Genomic DNA, 26005 nt, shown 5'->3' with positions numbered 1-26005 from the left:
ATTTTGCCATTAAGGTTAGCTTTTGCACGAATTTACCTTCAACAGGCCTCCTGCACCTCTGGCACCTGACATGTTTAACTTGCTTTTGATAAATATTGAAGAAAAGGCTGTTTCTGCAATTATGTAAGCAGTTCATGTAGTTCTGCAAGCGGAAATAAAATTATTCACATTTTCACACTCTGTAACACAGATGATATGGTGGTCATTGTAGGTTTAAATGTAGAGCGAATGGTAGCGCTTGTGTAGGTCTTCTTTCTAGCGTGTGTCTACGTTTTCACCCTATTTACCTTACGCCATTGTCATGCAGCCATTACATGAGATTTTCTTTTTCAGGTCCCAAGAACTCAGATGATCTGGAATGGGTTGCAGCTCCTAGACGTGCCTTTATTGCAGAAGACAGTGGAGTGCCCAGAGGTCTGGCAGCACTAAGAAGGAGGCGTGATGCTTCACCGGATTCAGGCTGTAAAGAAAGCCAGCAGGCCCTCAGGCAAGCAGCTCTGGCTGTTGATGATGGATTCACAAGAGCACCCCGGGGCCTTGCAGCTCTACGAAGAAGGCAAGAGGTGTCACCTGAGCCAGGTAAGAGCTATGGAACTCCAGCGATATTGGTGACTGTGTTGAAGAAAGGAGACTGCCGGGTCTGCTTTCTGTGCCATTTTTGACTAGTGTTCCTTAATATCTGCAATGCTTTCCTGACATTTTTATTGTCACCATTGCAGTGTTTTGTGCAATATGTTTTATTTCTAAAAATGATATCAGTGAGAAAATAACATGATAAAATGCCTTCCTGAGAGAAAGAATACAAATCACAGTGAGTGTGATAAAAAATACTGTGTAATACTTTTTTATGAAACAAAAGCTTTTCAGCGTATTTTTCAGAAATGTTGTGCAATATGCTTTGTGCAATTGTATTGTGAAGACTAATTTTTCAGTCTTATAGTGCTGTTTGCTGTATTGCAGTATCTGCAAACTAGTTTGCAAAGAACTTGGGTCCTAATAGAAGAAATTACTCAATGAAAATATCTTTTAGTGCTCCTGAACAGTTGTCCTCCTGAACACGTGTAAAAAATATTGCATATCTTACATTGTAATATTGTGTGCATTGTGTGAGAGCATAGAAAAGTGGTATTTGTGAAACCAATAATCAGGCCCTAGTGGTCTTGTTTTCTGCTGGGTGCTATACTTGGGTCAAAGTTGTTAGTCTGCTTTTGTATCGCTTATTTTGGACTATGTCTATTGCTGCTATTGGTTTGTATAGAGCAGTCAGACAGTTCTGTCATGCTAGTCATGTAAGAGCACCCTTTACTCACTGCTTCTTCCACACCTGATGGAAATAGCTTATGGCTACATTACCAAGTGCAAGACATTCTGATTGCATGGTCACCTTTCACCTGTGTATGATGCATAAGTGTACATGTAAAAATTTATGATGGTGACATGCAGGCATGTCAGAGTTGCTGTATAAAATTCTTTGTGAATATTCAGGGATTTTTTTTTGTGAAAGCACTACATTTATTGTTGTATTATGGCTTCTTATTTAGAATTTATATCACAGTGATAAGCCTGTGCACTGTCACTGAAAAAAAATAGCTCACTATTCAAAAATAATTTTTTGCAGTAATTCATTTTTCCTGTTCAGTGTGTCTTTAACTTAGGGACTGACCTATATTTGTGACTGACTTATATTATTGAATGAACACAGTATTTTTATTTTATACTGTGGTATATTTTGCTGGTTATTCTTGTGGAAGTTGTGCCTCAATTGGTAACATGGATGTTCATATGCATGCATTTTATTTTTAAAGTTGGCTTAATGACATTAAGCTATAAATAAGAAGATTCAGCTCAACTTTCATAGTGTGAGCTTGTAGAACTCAAAGGTATAGAACGAAAGTCTTGAATTGTCTCCATCTCAAGTGACCAGATACTACCGAGAACAAAAAAAGAACCTGAAAAACAAAATGAGAAGTTTTAGTTTCGGGAGATTAAACAGTTGTGTGCTAAACTGTCACTTCAAAAGTGCGATGATCACTTCCCAAAGCGATCGTAGATCCGTTCATATTTCTTTACCTTCAGTTAATATTAGTGCGAAAGCTCTATTCTGATGGGTAAACCCCAAGCAAGAGCTCGCGATGTTTCTATGCTTCAGTGTTTGTGGGTTTGTGACAAGTGAAATAAATAATAATAATAAAAAAATAAAATAAATATCCGTGACCGGGATTAAACCCGCGGCGACGCGAACAGATCAGCTTCGCTGGCTGCGCGAGCGCACTAGGCTATCGTCGCAGCCGAACATGCCTCCTGTTAAACTGTAACACACTCTCGTGCTATGTACTACACATTGTCTTCTTCATCAATTAATACTACTGTCAAGCTAATATTCACGCTTTGAGCTATGTGGCGGCTCATATTTGTCGGCTCATATTTGGAGTCAACTTTCTTTTTGGCCATCACGGGCTACGTGCTGGGCGGTGCACTTTTACATGGCAATATGCAGTAATCGCAAAGTTTGTCCAGTAAAGGTAGCGCAACCCGAAACGAAATTTTTTGACTGGGTCCGTTTTTTTGCTGTGGTTGGTTAATTCGATTATTTTTTGCGGTCCCAATGACCTTAAGTTAATGAGGTTTTACTGTACTTATTTTATTCATACATCTTTCACACTAAGTGATTGGCATTTGCCTTTCAGATGCAGCTCCATCTAGCATGTGCGTGTTGAAGCCACTGAGTCCTGCAAAAGTGGACAACAAGCCTAAACAACCACCTGGCAGCCATGAGGCAGGGGCAGGTAGCCCCCTCAGGACCTCCGAGAGGAAAAACAACTGGGACCCTAAGGTTATTGCGAGCTTGGTATGCTGCTTGCTGTGACATGGTCCTTGCATGTGCCTTGTGGAGTGGAGTGGGCAATAGCGGTAGTGCATAAAACAGTACTTTTGTTCGATTTGCCTGCTTGCAGAATGTGTTAGAGAAAAACTAGTGCGCCAAAAAAGAGGCTGATTCTGCAGCGTTTAAATTAAATATTAATCTCGATACGGTCAGAGAAGTTTATGGGGCTCCAGTGGATAGTTGTTTAGAACCAGCACTCTAAAAAAGACCAAAAGTGACAAAAATGATGCATGTGAGAGGCTGAATAGCTTCCAGTCTAATTGACAGAACACATATATATATTTGGCACATTTGTGGGACGTGAGCATCTCTCAAAGCTTTAGTCGCTTTGGGACGTTAAACCCCATAAACCGAACCATAAACCAAACCATTTGTGGGACGTGCATGTTTCATTAGATGTGCAAAATTTGTTTGAGTTGCCATTGTAGTTCTTTAATTCTCATTGTTCAGAGTTAACCATCATTGTGAAAATGCTAGCCACAGAGGCCTGTACACAATACCAGACGACTGGTGACTTGCTATGGGAGGAATGTGTGGGGAGCATTTTTCAAGCCTTGCGGACCGATTTTTTAGGCATGACTTTTTTTCTTAAGTCAGTAACTAGCCCTGAGAACGCCTGGTTGGATCTGTGCAGAAAAATAGAGGAAAGAGTAGTTTTTTAAGGAGTAAAGCATCCGCATAGTAATTGAGATCATGTGTCTCGTGTAAGAAGTGCCTAGAAGAGCACGGGTAACGTTGTGAAATTAACCGAGTTTCAAGAGTTCACTGCGTGAAACGGGCATTGTGGGTCTTGTCGGGTGTCTATAATAGAAGTAGGAGTCATTTAATTGTTCGGCATATGAAAGGTTTTTACCATCTTGTGTCAGCAGTGTCCAGTAATGGGGCCCCCTCTGTACTGGGCTATGTTGCGGATGTGTGAAGCTGATGTGAGGGATTGCAGTGTCCATGAGTGATAGATGTTTTCGAATTTGGATGGTTATTGACAACTTGGTGTTGAATTATGCACCAGCAGTTTTCTTACCACATATAGTCAGTTTTTTTTTGTTTTTTTTCGGATAGAGTATAAAAGATCAGAATATGGCAGCAAGCAAGAGTTTGCTGAGAAAACTGAGCATGGCTTCCGAAAAAAAAAAAAAAAAGAGACCTGTCCCCCTTATAATGCCAGTAGTGTGCATGTGAAATTATTCGAGTTTAACTCTTTCCTGTCCGCGGGGAAAATGGTGGTTCTCATGTCATATCATTAATATTTTTTTTCTTTAACAAAACTTGCTTGGTACAGGAGTGTATGGTACCGAATTGTAGAGGAGGAAACTCTCTTCACATTTTTATTAGTCACAGTAAACATGTTTATTGAGTAAGAGATGAAAAAAAAAATTATCAGAAAGAAAATTGTAGTTACAAAGAAAAACACACAAAAACATCAAAGTTCCGTCACAAAAATAACACATAAAAAAATTTCAAAATGTACATTTTTTACAACAGGGATTGATGCAACATTGCAGCAATTTTAGTTTGCTGCGAACAGTATTAGCTGGGCTAGGAAAGGAAACAGTAGTCCTAGTGACTATTGTGCCACCGCGCGAAACAGTTCCTTGTTGCCGTGAAGCAGAGGTTGGCCGCACATGTCTCACAGAAAAAATTTGTTTTTTGTTCCACCTTTTTTTCTTCGTAGCACAATTTGCAGTTCCGGTACTTTGCATTTTCTGCGGCTTGTGCTGCAGCCCCTGAGGTGAATCACGAGGCGGAAACAGAGGGCGAACATAGGGGTCCTGAGGATGTGGCTCATCAAATCCGAGGAGTTGCTCGATCAATTAAAGTCTGAACGTGAACTGATCAAATCTTGATGTCCTCGACAATTCTGGTGCTTCGGGATGCTGCTGGCGATGCGCGTCAAAAAGTATGAAGCTGTTGACGACCGCGCCGCCGAGCGCCGTGCGACACTCCGGCGCGCAACGCCGAGGTCGACCCTTGGCTGTCTTCGAGCTGAAAACACGACTCTCTGCGCTGCCGGTGGCAAGTAATCCCGCCCGAAAGATGTTGACACCCTGCAGATAAGAGTTATGACCTTCAGAACACTCTGATCTTTTCCGATAAGCGCACGGCAAAAGCGGAACATTTCGGGGGAGAAAGCGAAACTTACCGAGGCATGGCTGTTGACGTTCCGGGTCGGTCTGACGCAGTTTCGCTGTCGGTGCTTAAGTCTGAAGAGCCGAAGTCGTCTTCTGAATCCTCACTGCTGCTGTTGTCGTCCAAAAACGAACTCTCAGGAGCATCAATTTCTGTGGAAACGTGCGGTTTCGGCACAGCAGCAGCGCGCGACGTCGACGCCATGTTGGAAACAAGGAGTGCCAGTCAGCTGACTCCGGAGGGGCTTCAAAAATCACCGCTTGGCGGAAAAAGTCAAACCAAAAGCGAAACTGAAAGAAGAGTTCCTTTATTTCACACTGGATAGCGCTAGTTGTGCAGGAACGCTTCAAAAAGCGGGAAAATACGAACTTGAAACCATCGATAGCGGGCTATCGATGGGAATAGGCGCGGACAGGAAAGAGTTAAGGAAAGTTTCATGGTGAAGTAGTGCCTCTTGAACTAAAGAATTATCTGGTGTTGGTGATTGCAGAACATTTATTTGTGTGGACTGCTGCAATGTCAGGATGTTGAGTGTGTGATGCTCCAAATGCGAGGAACACAGTTATGTTACAATGACACAGCAGGACGGCATCACATTTGAGTTCTAGTATTTTTTGTCGCTGAACACGCAATCTGCTGTCGCAGTCTGCTTGCACAGGAAGCATTCAAGTTACAAAGGCATGAGAATGGCAGCCAGTGAGCGTCGGAGGTAAAAATAGTAAAAAAAAAAAGCGCGGTAACCGCTGCCTTCGTCAATAAAAAATAAAAATTCGCATTCGTGGCAAGAGTCGGCGAAAGAGGGAGCGGAGGAGGCTGGGGTTACAGGAAGAGATTAAGGGGTGTGAGGAGCAAGCACTGGGAGATCTGATAATGGCATTACTTTTGGAAGGATAAAGGGGCTTCAGCTCTACTTTCTTCCCAATCCATTCACTAGATTAGCACAGCCAACTGTCCACTTGCAGCACCCATATCTTCCTTTTTATACTATTAGTTCAAGTTGCACTTCATGTTACACTTAATGTATGCCTTGTCTTTGATAAAAGTTGGAATATTTAACATTGTGATTACACATTGTATGGTTTGCCTTTTACTTTCAGGAAGCCCAAGGCTTCACAAAGTCTCCTTCAGCTTCAAAGTTGAGCTACTCTTTTAAGTCAGCTGACTGCCATGAAATGCCTGCGAGCCCAGTTCGTATTCCTAAAAAGGAGGAGATGCATGAGGGGCCCAGCACCATCCCTGCTCCACCTCCACTGCCACCACCAATGCCTTCACCTAAAGCCTCTGGTTCTGTAGCAGCAAAAGTTGACAATGCCAAAAAAACAGTAGCAGAAAAAATGGCAGTATCCAAAGCAGCAGCCATCCACCGGCAACCACTTGGGGATTCTTGTCAAGGTGAGTCACCTTTTCTTTTTGCGTAAGTCGCAGAAGACATGAGTAGTAATCTGTCGGTGACCTGTCTTGTAGTTTAGTTACACATGTTCAATTCTGTGGAACTTGCTTAACCAGTAGCCCGTTAACTACGGATGCAGACAGCAGTTTCAGATGCTTCCGCACCATTTTTGAACATGCTGCATTAACAGTACCTTTTGCTGGGCTAGTTGGTGTGACATTGTGTTCAGGAAAGTAAAAACAGCGCTAAATTTTACACAAACCACACAAAGACGGACAGGACAGGCGCTGCATTATCTGCCTTGAAGCTAGAAAACTACAAAATCTTCTATTTCATTTGTCATTTTTCTACGTAGCAGCAATTTTTGAACCGCTTGTGGAAACAACGGAGTATAGGAGTTGAGCCACCTCTGCCAGGGCGGCATGCACACTGTAATGCAGCAGACCTCATGATTCAGCTGCATCCACGGTTGATTTTGTCGATAGTCTAGGTAGCAGTGACTCTGAGAATGCTACCTCATCCTATGACTTTAGCTCAAAGGTCGAAAGAAGACCCGAGGAGCCAGCCAGGACCATTGGTTGCAGCGCCTTGGTTAGTTTCTTATTTGGGCCAGTTTTGCTGCACTGTGTGGTTTTGAAAAGGGTATTGACATTACTGATGTTATTTACCTCATTTGTAGGGTTTCCACATTATTTGGGCAAGATTTGATGCTGCCTGCGCTGTACCAAAATACATGCGGCCAAATACATGTGCTTTTGCAAAGCTTGCAGGCAAAGCGACCCCTCCAATGCACGTAACTAGTTGAAATAGCCAGAATTTGTTGGGCCACAACGCTGAGGTTGACTGAGTTTTTGAAATTCTAAAAACTGATATGGATATTACTTACAATGGGCCACATGCCTCTTAGTAATAAAGGAGATTAACATTAATAATAGTTCAAAGTTAACTCTTCATTATGAGTGAACCAGCCTACTAATTAGCACTTCTTAGCCGTATTCTGATGCGCTATACTGCTGTCAATGCTATGCCGAAAAAAGCGCTCTTCTGACTCAAAAAGCCTATTTTTAAGAATTGCAGATCATCTTAGGTGAAACACCCGGCATATTTTGAACTACAGTTGAACCTCGATATAACGAAGTCCTACTTGCAGCCGAAAATTTCGTTACATCGCGAATTACGTTACGTCGAGGTTCCCATGTTTCAGCTGTCAAAATAAAGTATAACTGGTTCAGGAACACTGCTTGTTGATGGGAACTTGTAAATCACTTATTGAGGAAATACAAAAGAAAATCGAGTTATAGTATCGCTAACAAGGGCACCGGATGTTTTTTTCTACATCAGGAGCATAATGAGTGATAGCAAACACCGCGACGGCATCATTTTTCTCCGTGTGCGCATAGCAAAAGAACGAGCGCAGCGCCTAGTACTGAAAGCCGCCACAAGATGTCGCTACTGGTATCATCATCATCAGCATTGAACATTTGCAGCCGGGGACGCATCAGAGAAAAATAAAGAAAAATGTTCGCATCGCTCACGCCGGCGCGGTGGGATTGTGCTCGCGGCGCGGTTATACTCCGACGTAGCGCGAGCGCGCGTGCGCGCGCGGCACGGCGACGTCACGTCCGCGAAACAGCGGCGCCCGATCGCCAGCGTGTTCGGCGGCTACCGGCGCGCTCTGACGGCGCCTGGCGCGGAATGCAGCCGGCTGCATTTCGCGCGGGCCGCGCCGAGAGCGCGCCGAAGCCGCCCACCCAGAATGCACCGCGCGCGCCTCCCACGCCACGCCTCCCCTCTACCCCCTTCGCCACTCGCCTCCTCTGCCAGGGCACGTTTTTTTTTTTTTTTCGCCGCTCACCCGTTTTAAAGGTACGACCACACTAGCTCCACGAGTTTGTCAACACTGATGACTTTTTTTTGTTGTTGTCTACGAGGACATCGCACGCAAAAAAAAAAAAAAAAACGAACGGACGCTGCAAGAAAATTCCGGTTTGCGCTTTCACGTTCAGAGTCTACAGCTCGCCAGTGGCGTCATGGCGCGGCGCGTCTTGAAACTTCCATGCCGCGGGCTTTGTATGCGCACGACAGATGGCGCGGCGGTACGTTCTCGCACACTGCCGGTAAAATTGGCGCGGAAAAGGGCAAATACAAACTGCGTTTCGTCTCGGCTAAACTTTTAGCTCTCATTCGATTGTCAAGGTAGCTCCTGGCACATGCATGCGATGCGCAAGGACTTCGTTACATCGAAAGTGCGGAGCAAAATTACTTCGTTAAATCGCGAAAAAAAATACATGGTTTTCAATGGGGAAGTGATTGCGAAATGAAAAAAATGCCTTACATCGCGAATTTCGTTACATTGAGGTTCGTTACATCGAGGTTCGACTGTACTATGCTGGATCAGAAAATTAAAAGAACTGGGGTAATCTTTGATATTGACAGTCTTCAATTTTGCAATATAATCTTTTGCCCTGAAACCAAAAGTTATGTTTATTAATTAATTTTAGTTAATTATTTGTCTGTTAATTTAGCTCTATCTCATGCAAGGTGAATATTATGCATGTTATGCTTGCACTATTTCTCAGTTTGGTTTTCATTCTGCATTGTCCTTTTGAGTCTTGTGAAAACTGCATATAACGAAAACCTGGATGTAACGAAAAATCCCGGACTTTTTTTTCAATTTCGTTATATCCAGATTTAAATGTAGTCTGCTAAAATTTCAACTCTCTCGAATTGCAAACGCTAAATTATCTCACATGTCATGCCAGCAGGGTAAGGCCGTGCATTGACAGTGGAAGAATTACACCGGATATCATTTTGCAGTCAAGCTCACTCGTCATTATCCGCCCACATTTACACTTGTGTTCCTTGTTGCCCACTGGCGCTGCCCACATGCGCACTGCAGCACACTGCCGTGATAAGCTACGACAAAGAAAAGAAAGATGCACGCATGTCTTCGCTGAAGCTCTTAAGTGTGGTCTGCATGGGGAGTTTTTCTGGGCGTTTTGACGGTGTCGGTGGCACTGGGGCGAAGTTTTGGCGGTGGGGAGTCCATTTGCACCAAAAAGTCAGTCAAGAATTTTAGCATAGCACATACTGCCACTGCTACCACTTACTGTGTACTGCATGTTACCAGTGCACACTCGCTGATTTGACCTGACGTGGCAAATGCGTGTGCAGCTGATGAGTATGTGGCGCCATCTGGTGCCCTGAGGACAGCCTGAGCATTGCGCAGAACTTGGGGTAAGCAGTGGTGGTATGCACCTGGCTGAAAGTTCCGAGTATTTGTGAAAATAGGCAGATAGTCATTGAGCAAGCCATCATGGGATTCTGTATGCTGTTCAGCCGATCGAGTATGTGAATTCAACGGAATGTTTGTGCTCTGACTAGTTTTCTTCATTCTCATCTTAGAGGTGTGAGCATGAGTGAGAAATGGACATTTAATAAAGAACTGATTGCTTACAAAAGTGAACAAACAGAAAAAAAAACACGAAGGGTTCATTCACACATTCACAAGCAACATCGACCGATTGTGTGCTTCACCTGTGTGAGCACCGACACAAAGTACGAGGGTGGAGGGTGGCACATTTTAAAGGCTGTTGGGGTTCTTTTGAGGCAAAAATGTTTGAGAACCCCTATTTTTCGGGGAATCCTCTAAGGTGGAGTACATTTGTGATAAGGGAGGAATTAATCATTAGCATCCACTCAAGCCCAGCCATACAGCTGCAAAGGGAAGCTATACAGCTTCCTCAGAAACTTCAAAGTTAGTCAACTCTGGGGGTTTTGTGAACATTTTGAGTTGATAATCACATCACATTACTGAAACAAAAAATATATATATATATTTTTTCAAAATGCCGAGCAAAACTATTTAAAAAGAGAAAAACCAGGAAACCCAAACTGGGTTTCGGCCAAATGATAACATCACGACAGACAGTCCTGTGACGTCACGCATACTGTCGCAAAACCCATTGTATGTGCATTGATTGGCTAAATTGATTGGCTTGTGTAATTATTTGTTTGAAATGACCAAAAGTTGGCTCAAAATTTTGTCCCTCAGCAAACACAGAGTGACTGTTGATGGCCGTTTGTTCAGTGACGTCACACACGCAAAGTTGCCTGTTGAAATCTCCCCGATTGAGGCCACTAAATGGGAAATTTTAAAATTTGTTTGTGTAGCAACAAAACACAGCCCCACTGCAAGATTTTTCACAAAGGACCAGGAATCTTTGGAGAACATATTGTGAAAGTTTCAGCAAAATCAGAGGAGGTAGAAAAAAACGCCGGAGTTGCCTTTTAAGAAAAATTCGTCCTGATTTGGGGTCTGCCCCAGACCAGGATGAATTTTTTTTTAACTTCGAAGTTTTTGTGGATACTGTATAGCCTTCCTTTGTTGCTGCATGGCTGCACTTTGGTGGATGCTAACGAATAACTCCTGCCTTATTTAAAGAACCACTTGGTATGTAGCCTGTGTGATATTTGTGCCCAATTTTCAAATGGCCTGACTGAGAATTACTGCTAGGGTGCAAGGTGTGCTAGAGATGGAAGCAAACTATTAGATTGTACTGTCCCATGTATTCGGTGAAGCTGGCAACATGACAAGTCTTAACACTCGGTTCAAATAAAAGCATCATAGCCACCAAAAAACAAGCTCATTTTTCTTCGAGTGGTCCACATCTGGGATGTCCATGCAGGTGGTGTCTCTCAAAGGCAGCGTGCTGAGCTGCAAGGACGGGACCCTAGTGAACTGTCGCTGCAGCAGCGACGGGCTCTTTTTGAAGCTGCAGCAGTTGTGGAAGACGAAGAGCAGCCATGTGCAGCACCGGAGAAGTTGACGGTGGCGCAGCGTAAGGCACTGTTTGAGCAGCAAATGAAGCTGTCCAAGGCAGCAGCAGAGCGCTCATATCCAGTGAGTAAAAGACAGATTTTCTTTGTGCTGCATCTTGATAAGTCGTGAGGATGTCTATCTTGCTTACTGAGTGCAGGTTCGTGACTTGCCTACAAGTTTGTGTTGTGCTGCTCTCTAAGCAAATGGAAAAGCAGCAGTGCTATTATCTCTTGGTTCAAGCAGGGCCATTTGGTCGCCTTTAGGCATAATTGTAGCGGCATAAACGCAACACACACCTTATGTGCCCCTTCCTAGATTAACTGAACACTTCAGCTGGCATCAGAACTTAGCACCACACCAGCTGTCGCTGAAATTCATTACCACAAGGGTAAATGTTCTGTGAGTTTTTTTTTGTTTTGTCCTTGACCTGTGTTGCTAAAGTAGCGTGAACTAAGCGGCAGTGCTATTACTTCTGAGCGCAATGAAAACGTAATGGAAAAGGAGGTTGTGTAGAAAAAAATGGCAGCCACATTTGTTGTTTTCTTAATACAGGTTATCTAAATCCATGAAAGAAATTTGATTTAGCTCTGCTTTTCTGTACAGCAACTGGCCAGAAATGTGCTTTGAGCTAGGTCATGGTTTGCAGTCTGGAACACGACTTTTATGCATTCTTATAATATTGTTGGTAATAATATTGAGCTTTCCTTCTTTCGCTGGACAGTGTTGTGAGTGGTTCTAGGGAAAGCCTTCTTAGAGATATGCCGCGAGTCTTGCAGACAGCTTTTGAGCTGAGTGTTTCATGTGGCATTTGCTCTGCTCAAATGGAGCAACGAGGTCAATATGTTAATAGTTTTTTCCTTTCTATAAAGTATGTATACATGTATTGATGATTGTGCTGCCTTGCATCAAGCAGCACGCTTGATCACTCAAATTCACAGGCAATAAATGTGTCCCATGCAATTGAGCTGTATTTCGTGGAAGCTTGGGCAAATTGGCTCAACATTATTGGAACAGTGCAAAGACAATGGACGTGAAAAGAGGACACTGATAGGAGCACCCTCCTGTGTCCTCTTTTCACGTCTATGTCTACACTGTTCCGATATTGCTGCTTTCAGTTTATAAGTTCTGAATACTGCGTTTGAAATTATGACAAATTCTGGTCTTATAATGCGTTTAGCGATCAACTGCATATGTGAAAACATACGAGTGGGGTAAAGCTGGGGCATGCGATTTAAAAAGCCAGAGGAAGGAAGGTAGGTAGACAATAACTTTATTTTGAGAGATTTTAGGGAGGGGCTGGAGATCAGAGGGCCACGAGCCCTTCCTCTACGGTGGTCTCCGCAGCCCAGGTGTCCGTCCTGTCTTGAGTGGCAGCTTCTGAGCTGCGCAACAGTGCCTTCCACTGTTCGGTTGTGGTAATTGTTGGGTCTGTGAAGGGTAGGTGTTGACATTCCCAAAGGGAGTGTCCTAGTGTGGCTGGTTGTGAACAGAATTTGCATGTTGGTGTGTATCTACGTGGGTGTACTCTGAAGAGTGGAAGCGTGTGCGGGTGCGTATTTCTATTGCATCAATGACACAGCGCACCAACTCGTGGTCTTGTCTCCTGGCTGGTCTGAGACCTTATTAAACTGATTTTTGCTTTAAAGCCCCCCATAATGCAACCTGTATACAAGGTAACACACACCGCGACGGGAAATAGTAGATTATTTGTGGGCTGTTGCAACTGCTTGTTCAAATAAAGGAAAAGAAGAGTATAATTGGTTTGTATTGAGTGGCTAAAACAGGGATATTTTTGCTCGCATCTCAGAATGTGACTTAAAAGGCAACACACTGCCAGGGGAAAATTACAAATGGTTTGCATGGTGTAAATACTGAAAAAAAAGAAAAACCATCAAAGGTGTTCAAGTAAAAATTGGGTTTGAACTGCTATGTTACGCGTTTTGAAGCAGTACTTTTATCCATTGCGCCACAGAAGCAATGGTGATCTGCTTTTTTAATTATGCAATTACCTGTTCTCAGAAATATTCTATATTCCGCTAGGTGGCACAGCTGAGTTGGTGTGCTGTACCATTAATGGTTCGGAAACACGTGATGCAGGTAGGTATTTGTATGTAGCTGTCGCCACGTATTCGCCTTAGTTTTGGTCAGTGACTTGTGTGCTCATGGATAGAAGGCCCGTGACAGTTGGTATGCTGATGCAGCGGCAGTCACTTGCCGTACTCACTTCTTTGCAGAATATCTTCGCCCCCTTGCACCAATGCATAAAGATAAAAAAAATAAACATTGCACTAACATATGAGCGGGCTGTTCTTGCAGGGTTACGGCACAATGAGGAGAAACACAGAGGGTTTTTCACTGTGCCAAAGGGCAAGGGGAGCGAAGCATCTGAGAACTACAATGATCCGCTTACATATGAGCGGGCTGGGTCGGTGGAACGCTGTGGGAAGAGCACAAATGCCGAGAATGCATTGGTGCAAGGGGGCGAAGCATCCAAAAACAGCGAAGATATTCTGGCTACTTGTGCAATTTCTGTTGACAAGCCACATCTGTTATGAAGTTTCTTCCCCATTAAGGCCAACTCTAGTGCGTACTGAATTCTGCGAGCACTAGGAAAGGAGCTGTTCTTACCTTGTGGCAAGAAATTCATCTAAGACCCTGGTTTCCCTTCAGAAATGTAATCAGCCAACCTGGTCTGCAACGTTGCTCGCAGTGGCTCCCCAACCCACCGCCTCTGATCCGATGGGAGGCTAACTGACATTTTTATGAAGTGAAATTGGCAATAAATGCCCCTGTACATTATTCAACAGTTAGATTTTCCAAAATTTGGTGATATGAATCATATGTTTTCTTTGATAGACCAATTTTTTTTTTTTCAGCTTTTTTTAAGAAACATATCAGTGAAGTTCTACAGTACATGTTGTTTGTGTATTTTGTGATATCCACCACTGGATGTAATGGTGTTGTAGAAAAATCTGTTCTAACTGCATTACACAATTGTGCAGAAACATATTAGCACAAATTCAGCAATTCAGCACAAATTACAAATTTGGCCGCCGCGGTGGCTCAGTGGTTATGGTGCTCTGCTGCTGACCCGAAAGACGCGGGTTCGATCCTGGCCGCGGCGGTTGAATTTCTTTGTAGGAGAAATTCTTGAGGCCCGTGTGCTGTGCGATGTCAGTGCACGTTAAAGAACCCCAGGTGGTCGAAATTTCCGGAGCCCTCCACTACGGCGTCTCTCATAGCCTTAGTCGCTTTGGGACGTTAAACCCCATAAACCAAACCAAACCACAAATTACAAATTTGTGCTGAAGTTTTGCCTGAAACACTCAATATAATTTAGTTAAGTTATAAACTGTGTATGTACAATTACTTTGTGCAGGTGGTAAAACAGGACAAGCCTTTGAAGAAGCCTGTGGGTAACGAAGCGAAACCCTCGGTTGTGCAGAGAAATTGTGAGAAAGTCACTATTGAAGACCAAGAACAACATTTTGGCGTTGCTGAAAGACATGCCAGACTGGAAGGTATGGCACAGAAAAAGCAGCTGACTCCAGAGTATCACAGTTTCAAGAGTGTGACACTGCAGTCAGCTGTTAATCATGGGGTTTGCCATGGACAGAGCCCAGTACATAGCAGCACCACCACCAAAGGTTTCACACAGACACATGTCTCAATAACGGATGCACCTGTGATTGACTTTGCGGGGAGCCCACACTGCAGCACATCAGAGGAATCTGAAGGAAAGTCAAGTTCAGGTAATGACAGTGCCTCTGAAGATGACTCTGATCCAGTAACTTCAGGCGGGAACCCCACAGCACTGCAACCATCAATCTTCACCTCAACACCAGGAGATGAGGAAAATATGGATGAGTCTGGTTTGGGAAGAAGTTGGAAGCAAACTTCAGGCGAGGCTGAGGGTGCCGATGGAAAAGGGCTCGATGAGTCCTCTGATGAGGCTACATATGACCAACAGTATGCACACATGAAGGCACTGGAGGAAGAAATAGCCAGGGAGAAGGCTGTGTTGGCTGAAGACAGAATAGAGTGTAAAGAAGAAAGAAGCCATCATGAAGCAGGCACAAAACGTGTTTCTTCTGACACTGAGCATGTTGTAGGTGTCCTGAAGAAGGAAGTATCAAGAAATCGCCTTTACCCAGAGCTGCCACCGATGGAGTGGAATGACATTCCTGTGTAAGTAGTATGCATTTAAGTGCCATTTCATTTCAAGCCAAATCGTTCAGGCTAGACTCACTGAGTTTATTAGTCTGTTTTCGCTGCGGTCTGGAGATTGTAGCACAAGGTGATGTGCTGCAGTGTAGCATGGAGAGCTTGAAATGTTGCTTTGTCACAATAGATTTCTAATCATTAATCATGTTGTTTGCTCTCTGTGCCTAACGGCGCTGTTGCTGACAAACTATAAAGCGCTTAACAAGCAACACCCTAGTAGTCAAGGGGTTTGAAGTTTCAAAATGCTGTACGAAGAAGGCCTAGGGCGCTAGGGGCTCATTTCCTAATGACAGGAGATGGCCACCAGCTGCCGTAGAACAATGATGCCAAAAAAATCAGTACAACTAATAATTCGAGCGGTTCGCATGTGCATAAGCTGACAATATTTGATTTAGATATGACCGCAGAGGTGGTATTTTCTTTTTTTTTTTTAGTAATGTACTTCAGGTTTTTTTTAAAGGTACCCCTAAACCCCTTTTGTCATGCTGTGGCAGTTCCAAAGTGCCACCTTGAAAGGATTTTTTGTAGCAAAAAAGAGTATGAGGTTGGAGATGTGAACTAAAGTACTGCACGGGCTGCTTTCTGAGGTCTGAACTCTAGCCTCAAAGCCTGAGCCCGGCCCAGGCCCGCTACTTTAAGCTCGGGCCCATTTCCACAGCAGCTCAAGAGGTAAATTGGTCACTGAATACAAGTAGTCCCCTCCTACACAACTGAAGAAGTAGCCGGCAAAGGCATTGAAATCGCCATAACATTTACAAAAAATTGGTTTGGTAAACACAAAAAGAAGATAAGGCGGGTTCGCCTGCTTGGCTTTTCGAACAGTGATGAGCCCTTGATGTCTTAATATTAAAAGTCCTTGAAGCCATAGCAATGACTTTTTTTTTGTGAGAACGATTTCACAGACTCAATTTATGCCATACTGGCTGCGTTTCTGTGGAGACGAAAAGCAAAATCTCGTTTATTGTATTAGGGCTGTGAATATTAAAATTTTTTAATATCGAATCGAATATCTGTGATATTCGGTTCAGTTATTCGAATTCGATATTCGGAAAAAAATTAATAAAAACATAAATGGGCAAATGTTGTTGTCCTTATTTCTTTTTTTAAGTAGTGTATAGTCTACCTTAGTGTTCGCCAAGTGATTGAGCATTCGCCTCGCATGCAGCAGGTGTGGGGTTCGATTGCCAGTGCCTCCGGGTACCCACCGTTGATACAATGGGTACTAGCTTTTCCCTGGTTTAGTGCTCGGCTTTTCTGGAGTGAAATGCTTGGAAAATGGGTCTTTAACCCCACCGTGAGTAGAAGAAAACACCTTGTGCCGTGGCGCTCTTTGGCCACAGATGCCCTTGCGGCATAAGAATCCATCCTCATCACCACCACCGCAACTGCAATGAACAAATCTAGACTAACTCAGCTCCACAAAAAAAAAAAAAAAAACGACATGCACAAAATTATCCACTACTTGATTAGACAGCATAACAGTATGGAACCTGTACTGTCTCATTCAAATTGAGTAAAAAAATAAAACCCATAAATGACACGACTGGCGTTATCCAAAGGTCGAGCTATTGATGCCCCCCCCCCCCCCCCACTCTCCGGAGACAAAAAAAGAACTGCCTAAAATTTGAAAATGCATTGAAGCCTTTTGAGGAGGACCCATTGCACGAACAGTGAAAAGCCTGTGACGAGCGCAGAGTTTCGGCTTGCCGGAGGAATGAACAATGCGAATGTAAGAGAGAGGAATGCCCTTTGGTGTCGGAACGGTATGACTGCGTCTGAAAAGAAAAAGAAATGACCAGTGACGCACTAGTCTGTGTCTTAAAGCGGCGCGCAGCTGAGTTCGGACAGCTATCCAATGAGAGGTCAGTGCGCGAACAATGTGTGGCTGATAGCCACCATCACTGCGGGCTGGCAGCGAGGCTCAGAAACCAAAACTACGCGGCCAGGTTATTTTTTGGGCTAACGATGGCGGCCCTGCTATTGTTGTCATGCCTGCCATTACATGCACGTAAGAGGTGCATGTGTGACAATACACTATGCAATAGGTGACTTTTTTTTCACGACCACTTGTCCTGCCGGTGACATCTCGACTTGGCTCCCCTTTGGAAGCCCCATGCGAGCTTCAGCTCCATAGTTCACCAAAATGAGGTGGCGGAGCTTACAGTAGAAGAGTTCTGAAGGCGATAGAAGTGTCACAAATGTGGGCGTTAGATGTGTAACACCTGATGGAAGGATCAAAGAAAAGAAAACCACGCGAGTTCGCATTGCAATTGTTCGAAGCAGGTGGTTCGCCCTCTTGTTCTGATTGCTTGTGGGAAAGCCCACTTGTGGAATTTCACTCGAGGCCAAATTCACTTGAGGTCCAAGCCTGTGAGCATCCAGGTGTGACCGATTAACGTGATAAATGACGAAGACGAAAGCGAAGTGGGCACCTTTGTACTGTTTTTCCCTGACACTTTAAGCTCTATCTTCAGATGATTTGCCCAGATATTCTGGTTTTGCCTCTGTTGGATATATGAAAGTAGGTGCAGTATTTTATTGGTGCCAAATATTCAAAAATTTTGGAATGATCGGAAAATTTCGAATATTAGAAAATCCTTGAATGCAAATATGAACTGAATAACAAATGCATTTGATTCGTATTCGATATCTCATATGTTCGAACACCCCTGCTTAGTATGTGTTTGAAGACCCGAGGTGTCCGAAACCAATATGCTGTTCTCAAGTGGCATTTCTTGGAAAAAACAGCGCTAAGGCGAAGGACAAAGAAAAAGAGTACAACAGGACCAGCGCTGGTCCTATTGTACTCTTTTTCTTTGTCCTTCGCCTTAGCGCTGTTTTTTCCAAGAAACATGTACCAACTAGCTCAACTCTCCGTTTTATTGAAGTGGCATTTCTTGTAGCATAGAGATGTCTTTGGAGGGCGAAGGCAGAAAATCAAAGGCTTTTGGAACAGACTGCTGCCTGTTGAGCAGTTGATTGAAGGTCCTTCTCTAGCAGTTCTTATTAGACTTCAGATGTCCACTCGTGAGCGGTAAGTTAAAACGTAGCAGATGTGGAGCGCCTTTGGGTAGATCCGATGGCGCGTACTCGCTGATAGTTTAAACAGCTGAAGTCAGTGGTGCTGTTTACTTTAGTAGGTGAATGCACTCATGCAAATGAGCCATGTGTCAGGCATTACAACGCTGCACTAAGAATGGCACTATAGTTCAGCCTGCTGCTAGATTTTCACTTCGTAAAAATATCGGGATGTATTTTTTTTTCTGTTTAACTTCCGTTCTTTCGATTAGAGTGGCCAGGCATACATGTCCGAAGTTACTTGGACGTAGCACAGCCAGTGATGCTGATTAAACTGTCTTCAAATGAGCTTTCTCTAATTCCTGGTGAACAAAAAAGTAGTAGTAGTAGTAGTGGCTTATTAATAAACCATTGGAAAGATTTTAGCACTGGGATTCCTTCATTTCAGAGGTGCTCCAGGTAGCAGTAAAAAAAAAAAGTCAGTATTGTGTCATTTTTCTCGCATGAGGAAAGTGCAACTGTAGCAGATACAAAAATTATGTAAATAAGCACTCAAAATTTTTTTCTCAGCCAACACCATGGCTCTGTTTCATCCATGTTGCTGCTAAAATGCCCGAAGTGTACTTCACATTGCAATAGTGAATCAAAAGCCGTACACAGCCCTTCTATGCACGGACCCAGCCCAACAATATTTTCACAGATGGGCAGACCATGTGTGCAGCTATGTCATATTGCCACAGATGACCAGGTGCCAGAGCAAGCTATTTCATTATTTGCTGCATCACCTGTTCATTCTTCGGTCACTATTACAGACCAGTCAAAGTGCTTGAACTTCGTTGGGGCGCTGGTGCCACTTTTGTCATTGAACAGACAGACAAAGCTGAGCTCATGAACTCAGCTTGATAGTCATGATGCGCCAAGCTCATGATGAGCTTGGCGCATGATGGCCTCAGTTGCCTATGTGGCATAAAATCCAACACAACACAACACTGAACACAGAGAGACAGTGGCGAGGAAATTGAGTTGGTCATTTTAGTTGTACTCCAGTGATGTTTATATAAAAGGAGGGAGCCATTGCTGCGCACTCATACTTTTTTTTCTTTTTTGCTATCTTAGTTAATTGCTATCTTAGTTAATGCTAAGTGAAAACACTGGTAAACTTAGGACTGGCTGGTCCACAATAATGGGTAGCCTGCCATGTTTAATCTACATTGCAGGGCTGTTGCTCCACCCAAGCCTCGTAGGGCACCTCCCTCTCCAGAGGATGATCAGCCGCTGGTGCACACACAGAGTGTTTACAGGCGCAAAGTGTGCACTCCGCTGCGGCGATTGGAGCAATCTGCCACACCAGGTCGCACGCAGTTCACACCTACAGCCCAGACCAGCAACCAGATGGACATCCAGCTCCAGATCAAGGTAATTAAGAGAGTGGAACAAGCTGCTAGCTGCTACAGCAGAAGTAATGTTATTTGTCACATGTAGTTACTGTAGGCTGTGGTTAGTTGTACTGCCTAGAAAAAAGTCTGGTGCCTTAAAGGTATCCTGAAGCATATTTTGAGTGTGATGAGTTAACATGTTCAGCAGGTAGGGTGTGCTGCCTTGAATGTCTCAATAAGGTTGCGTAGTCCTATGTAGCACATAGCACAGAAAAAAGGGGTTTACAGTCGTCCACACACCTGTCTAGAGCACTCAAACGGCACACCCTGTTTTGCATTTATAACACTCGCCGCTGATTGGCGGATCTGATGCAGCCTTTAAAGACATGACGAGTTAGACACGATCCATGGGATTGTATATGCACTATATGGGCACGTTTCATACCCTAGGTCACTGGTAAATAACACAAAGGGGCTCCTTGGTGCGCCGTTCGAGCACTCTAGACAGATGTGTGGATGACTGTGCAAGAAGTCTTCTTCCTTTTTTTATTCCTGCTCTGTTGCTGCCATTATGCTTTCCTGGACCAGCCACCGTAGCGAAAAATTGGTGGTGCCTGGTGGAAGTGGGGATCCAACACAACTCCTCGCTCATCAATTCAATCCTGTGACCACCAGCCACCGTTGTGCTTTTCAGCATCCTTGCTTCCCTTTACAAAGTGAGGGACAAACTGACGTATCCTCGGTATGTTCCTTGTGTCTGATTGTGGCCTGAGCTGTGGGAAATTGTGGGGAAACTGTCACCCATATACTTTGCACATGTTTGCTCACTGGCTGAAGTGGGTGGGAGGGACTGAGACCTTCTGCGAAAATTGCTGGGCTGTCCCAGTCTCCTGTTCCATACGACCCATGGTCTGCAGCATTGTGTAAATCTGTAAATTAAGTTATCTGATGAGTGGATGGAGCAGAAAAAACATTTTTATTCCATTTACTAGCAGCTACATTTCGGATATTATGGGAAAGAAAACAATTTAACCAAATGAAATACATAGTTATACTGAAAATACACATTTTTCAAATAAATAATGTTTTCCATACATTGGATTAAGACTCCAACCGCCAAATTGATTCCTGAAAAATGTACCAAAAGTGCCAAATTTTTTTGGTTATATTTGGAAAAAATGACTGTTGTCAGGCTTAAAACTTGCTTAATGGGCAACTACTGCATTCTAGCGTTAAAAACTGCAACCAACACAATTGCTGGCCATAACTCGGCTTTGGCACTGGGAGCAACGCAACATTGGGCCGAAGACGCGTCACTCTTCATTGACAATATTGGTACAATCTCCCATGGCGAGTATAGCTTGAGGCTGGTGGTTAAAGGGTTAGGGAATCCAAATAGACATGTACTAAAAATAATTTGATGCGACATTCCATCATTCAAAATTAACACCTTTTAGACTAATGTGGCTACAGCAACCAGCCATAGCTGCCAGCGCGCAATTGCCATCGCTTTCGCTGATCATGGTTTCTAGCATTGCCCTACATAAAAACGGGTGCATGCACGGATCGAAAAATTATCGGTAAAAAAGGAATGACTCTAGATCGCGACGTGCACTCAATTCAAAGATTGGAGTAAACAAGTAATAAGAGCAAAACACTTTCTTTTTACCATTCTGAAAATAGTTGGACATTTAACAACTGAATATTGAGTAGTAATTCTCAAACATCGTATGTGGAGTTTGCTCTTGGGCGCCAAATCATCAATAGCCAAACATTCAGAACTGCCAGCAGCCAGAAGCCGCTCCAAATAAACATGGAGGGTAAAAAAAAATAGCCAAAAATAGTTGGCGTTTTGGGTGAAGTTTGGCTTATTAGCAAAGAACACAACCCTGTAAAAGTCTAACAAAGACATAGACGCTGTTGGGGTTTCAAGATGGGAAAAAAAGCGCAAACAAGTTCATGAAGTGGTTAGAAGAACCTAACTCAGTGGGGAAACCTATGTAGGTCAATAGGACAAATACATCCCATTTACTTTATCCCCATTTAGTGCCAGCAAGACAAATATGTCCCACTTTTTTCACACTTAAGTATTTGTATTAAAATTGTGCAATTTGTTGAGAACATTTTCTGTGACCTCATCTGCTTGTGCAATAAAAACTTTTTCATCAATTTTGCAGAAAATATATGTTGCCCCACAAAGAGTTAAAGAATCCTGGGTGGTCGAAGTTATTCGGAGCCCTCTCACTACTGCGTCCCTCATAGCTTGAGTCGCTGGCTGTAAGAGATATCCTACAAAAGAAAATACCAGCCTGTGTCATTTACACAGGCTCCTCAACCCCCTAGGGAACTTGAATGAGCCTCCTAGATGCGAGTCCACCATGATGCGAGCCGGTTCCTGCGCTCTTTCCGTTTCTCAACGAAATCACCAATGGGCGTCAGCACGGGGGACTGGTCCTTCTTTGTTGTCATTGCGGCCACAAGTGATTGCAGGTGCAGCCTGTGCAAGGGGGCTTCGTTTTGGCGGAGAGCATTTTTGTCTAATGTTCCGCGGCAGTTTTTTTGAACTTGTTGCTCCTAGATTTTAGAGTGACACTGAAGAAAGAATTGAAATTGGTTTCTTTCAATAGATTACCTTGTTCTGATGACAAAGAGGATACTTTCATTGAAAACGAAGCTTTCCTAAGTTAGAAAAATTGCTGAACACGATCAGCCTAAGCGTGCTGCGAATAAAAATTGTTTTTGAGGAAAGGAAATGGCAAAGCAACTCTCACTTCTTGATGGGCACCTTAACTGCACTGTTAGGGAAGCAAGGAAGGAGGGAATGAAAGGAGAAAGTGAGAGAGAGGGGCTGTAGTGGAGGGTCGTGGCAGTAATATCTTTATACGTGGGAATATTTTAGATAATGGAGCGTGAGTAGTGCCCTTCGTCCAGGACTCCGTTGGAGGCTGCTGCCACTCAGGCCCTCATGACCAGATTCCTCTAGTCATCGAGGCCCGAGCTTGGACAACACCTCCTCCCACTGCTCATGTGTTTGGTTTGGTATTTTCGTTATTGCTTGATTTTTTTCATTCCCAAACTATGTGACATAAGCTTGGGTGTTCTCCCCAGAAAGATCATGGTTCTGATATATCATTGGATGTATCTTGTGCGTTAAAATAAGTGGTGATTTCTTCCTCTTTCGTCATGGACTTATCTGGTTGTGGGCATTTCATTCTCACTGTGTAGTAATACTTTAATGTACCATGGTATATGATCAGCCCTTCGCTTTCATTGGAGTGACCCTCTCGCAGTGCCTGGCCTGCCTATCCTCTGGCGAAAGGGACTGACCCGCTGAAGCCATTGTTGCTTCAGTGGGTCTCGTGTCTAGGGGCCCAGATTATGGCTGTTCCTGCGTATTTTGTGTTGCTTTCTGGAGTATATTTAGTGCTTTAGCTGAGATTTTGTCTTATATAATTCCTACATGCCGATAGTGAATCTGTTATGATTATTAAGGCGAAAGCCTTTAATGTCTCATCGTTGTAAGCAGCAGTTGTCGACAGAGAATGTCAAGCTTTTCAGTTGGTCGAAACGGTCGTGACGTCACAGTGCGCCAATTTCAAACGGGGCCAATTGTACTTTGGCTAGTAACCATGCAACCAATTGAAGGGACCATATAGTGACGCTCCAAGTAAGTGGGACTGAGCTTAGTTAATTGCTTAATTACCCAATTAGCCTAATTAACTTCTCTATTCAGGCCATATAAATAAATAAAACCTAGTAAGAAATTGGTCGAGCTCGGGAATCGAACCCCGGTCTTCGGAGTGCGAGACAAGCATGCTATCCACTCCGCCATGCCAGCTTGATGGTTTGGAATGAACAAAGGCACGTCTAGTGAATATGGTGTCTTCGCTCACTGCCATCCTCCTCCCTTCCCTTCCGGCGAGGTTTAGGTGTCCACCGAGATATGAGAGAGAAATACATTTCCTTTCCTCAAAAACCAATTTACCGACGAGCGAGGCGTAGAACCGAATGGGCGATGGTGTTCTATGGACTCCCTGGCAGCGTTGCAAGACGCTCTCGCGTTCCACTCTTAGAGGCGAAGCTTAACATCTTAACCACACATCAGTGACCACACTTTAGGTCAAAAAAGTGCACCCCCCCCCCCCCCCCCCCCTGAATTTTGACGGGTGTCCACCGAGATATGTGAGACAGTTACTGCGTAATTTTCTTTCCTCAAATACAATTTTCATTATCTTCATTACGGGTCATCTTCGTCTTTCTTCTTTCACTCCCACTTCCTCCGTTCCTCTACGGTGCGGTTCAGGTGTCCACCGAGATGACAGAGATTTACTGCGCCATTTCCTTTCCTCAAAAACCGTTGCGTTCAAACGGCAAGGCATCGCGCCGAACGGGTGGTGGCGTTCCGTGGACTCCCTGGCAGCGCTACAACACGCTGTCGCGTTCCACTCCTAAAGGCGAAGCTTGAGCTTAATTAGCAGTTAATTAGTATTCAGGCATTAATCAGTAATTAACCATTAATTAGTGATTTTCATCACTTAGTAATTAGTACTCAATTACATGTGACGCCACCAGTGCCACAGAAGCACTGAAAGTGGTGCGGAAAACGCTTTCGCCTCTACGCACTTTAGACAGTCGAAGTGCCCCCTGAATTTTTTACGTTCTGGTTGTTACTGTTTGCCTTGATGGCTATATTGCGATTTTCTCAACTTCTGCGTGAGTTTCTTAATTGTGGCACTTGCTGTGATGTTTAGCTCCTTATCTATGACTGCTACTGTCTTCGCATTTTTCCCCCTCATATTTGGCTGTGTCCATATATAAGACGTGGTGCGCTCCTGTACGCGTTTTGTAGATATGTAGCCCGGCTTTCCTTCTTTCTACGTGGCGCTCTGGGTGCATATTTCTTGGTATTGGTGCTGTTTTGATCTATTTTGAAATTTCTCATGGTATGTCTGCCTTGTTGTATCTGGTGGCTATTTGTGGTTGTATGCCTATCAATTTGAGCATGTTCCTTCCTGTGTGTGTTTGAAATAGTTTGTCTCGTTGGCTGATTAGGTGTGTTTCTGCGATTTCCTTAAGGCTGTTATGAATGCCTAAGGCCTCTAATTTCATGTTTGCCTCTAGTAGTGGAGGGATCCAGAATAATTTTGACCACCTGGGAACCTGTAATGTGCGCTGGCGCATCGCACAGCATACGGGCGCCTTTTGCATTTCTAATCCATCGAAACACGATCACTGTGGCCAGGTTCAAATCCAGGTATACTCGGATCAGTAGCAAAGCACGCTAACCACTGAGCCACCGCAGCGGGTGTGCTGTGAATGATGCCCTGAGGTACAGTGTGAAGAGAGAGTGGGAAGAGACTCTGTTGAAAGAAGCGGTCGAGATGTGCCTTGGAGAGGTGGTTTGCAGAGGAAAATTTGAGAGATAGTACCCAGACGCTGTTGTATATTATGTATTTTTGCCGATTTTTTTATATGCATGATTTGGTGATGAATAGCAGTTGCAATGTGTGTAACATGACGAAGCTCGGGGTCTCAACAGCCCTCAGGTCCTCTTCGCGCATGTTTGAGGACCTCAAGGTTATCATGGGTTTGCTGTATGTGCGCTGGTTCTCATCCGTGGTAGTTAGGATCCTACATCCGTGTTTGTTCTTGTGCCACTGCATCACTTCGCCTGGCCTGCACGGTGCGTCCTGCTCATTTTTGGCAGTCATTGGAAGATGTACAAACCTTACATGTTCTGGCCATGCCCGATGGAAATGAGTGAGCGGTGCACTTAGCTCCCAAGCAGGAAACGTGGCTTAGCAATAGTACTTGCTGCAACATTGGTAATGAGAAGGAATTGGCGAGAGCGTGTCTTTCCTAATGGAGAGCAATCACGAAGTTCATGCTCTCGGCTGCAACAAAGAATGAGCGATAACAAAGTGGCAGCAAAAGAAGAGAAAACAAGCGCATTCTTGTGCGAGGAGAGTTTCCTGTTTTTTTCCTTTCGTGCATGCGCAATTTGTCAGGACGTATGGCATATGGCTGCAACAAAGAACTAGTGCTGAAGAGTCTCTCCACAGTGGCTCGGTGGCAGCCACATTTCTGTAGAGGCGAATGCAAAAGATGCCCTGTGTGATGTGAGCCCTTAGTGCATGTCAAATAACTTCATGTGATAAAAATTA

The 26005-nt window shown here is 44.0% G+C and overlaps 1 protein-coding gene across 2 annotated transcripts in view; it reads left to right on the top strand.

The window, feature by feature from the left end:
* Positions 1–26005, top strand: part of LOC149352255 (uncharacterized) — a 95024-nt gene that overhangs the window by 19085 nt on the left and 49934 nt on the right. The window contains exons 4-9 of one of the 2 annotated variants that reach the window (XM_089581410.1): positions 334–579; positions 2688–2833; positions 6109–6403; positions 11090–11304; positions 14603–15411; positions 19683–19881. In XM_089581410.1, coding sequence (XP_089437536.1) covers positions 334–579; positions 2688–2833; positions 6109–6403; positions 11090–11304; positions 14603–15411; positions 19683–19881 — 1910 coding nt within the window. Of the gene's footprint in view, positions 1–333; positions 580–2687; positions 2849–6108; positions 6404–11089; positions 11305–14602; positions 15412–19682; positions 19882–26005 lie in introns of both variants that reach the window. The other variant, XM_089581409.1, reaches the window with a different exon arrangement.

Source organism: Amblyomma mixtum, chromosome 3 (genome assembly GCF_055824585.1).
Source record: "Amblyomma mixtum isolate Tamu chromosome 3, ASM5582458v1, whole genome shotgun sequence".
Classification (NCBI taxonomy): domain Eukaryota; kingdom Metazoa; phylum Arthropoda; class Arachnida; order Ixodida; family Ixodidae; genus Amblyomma; species Amblyomma mixtum.
Note: the sequence above shows the minus strand (reverse complement) of the source record. Positions and strands in the feature narration are given on the sequence as shown.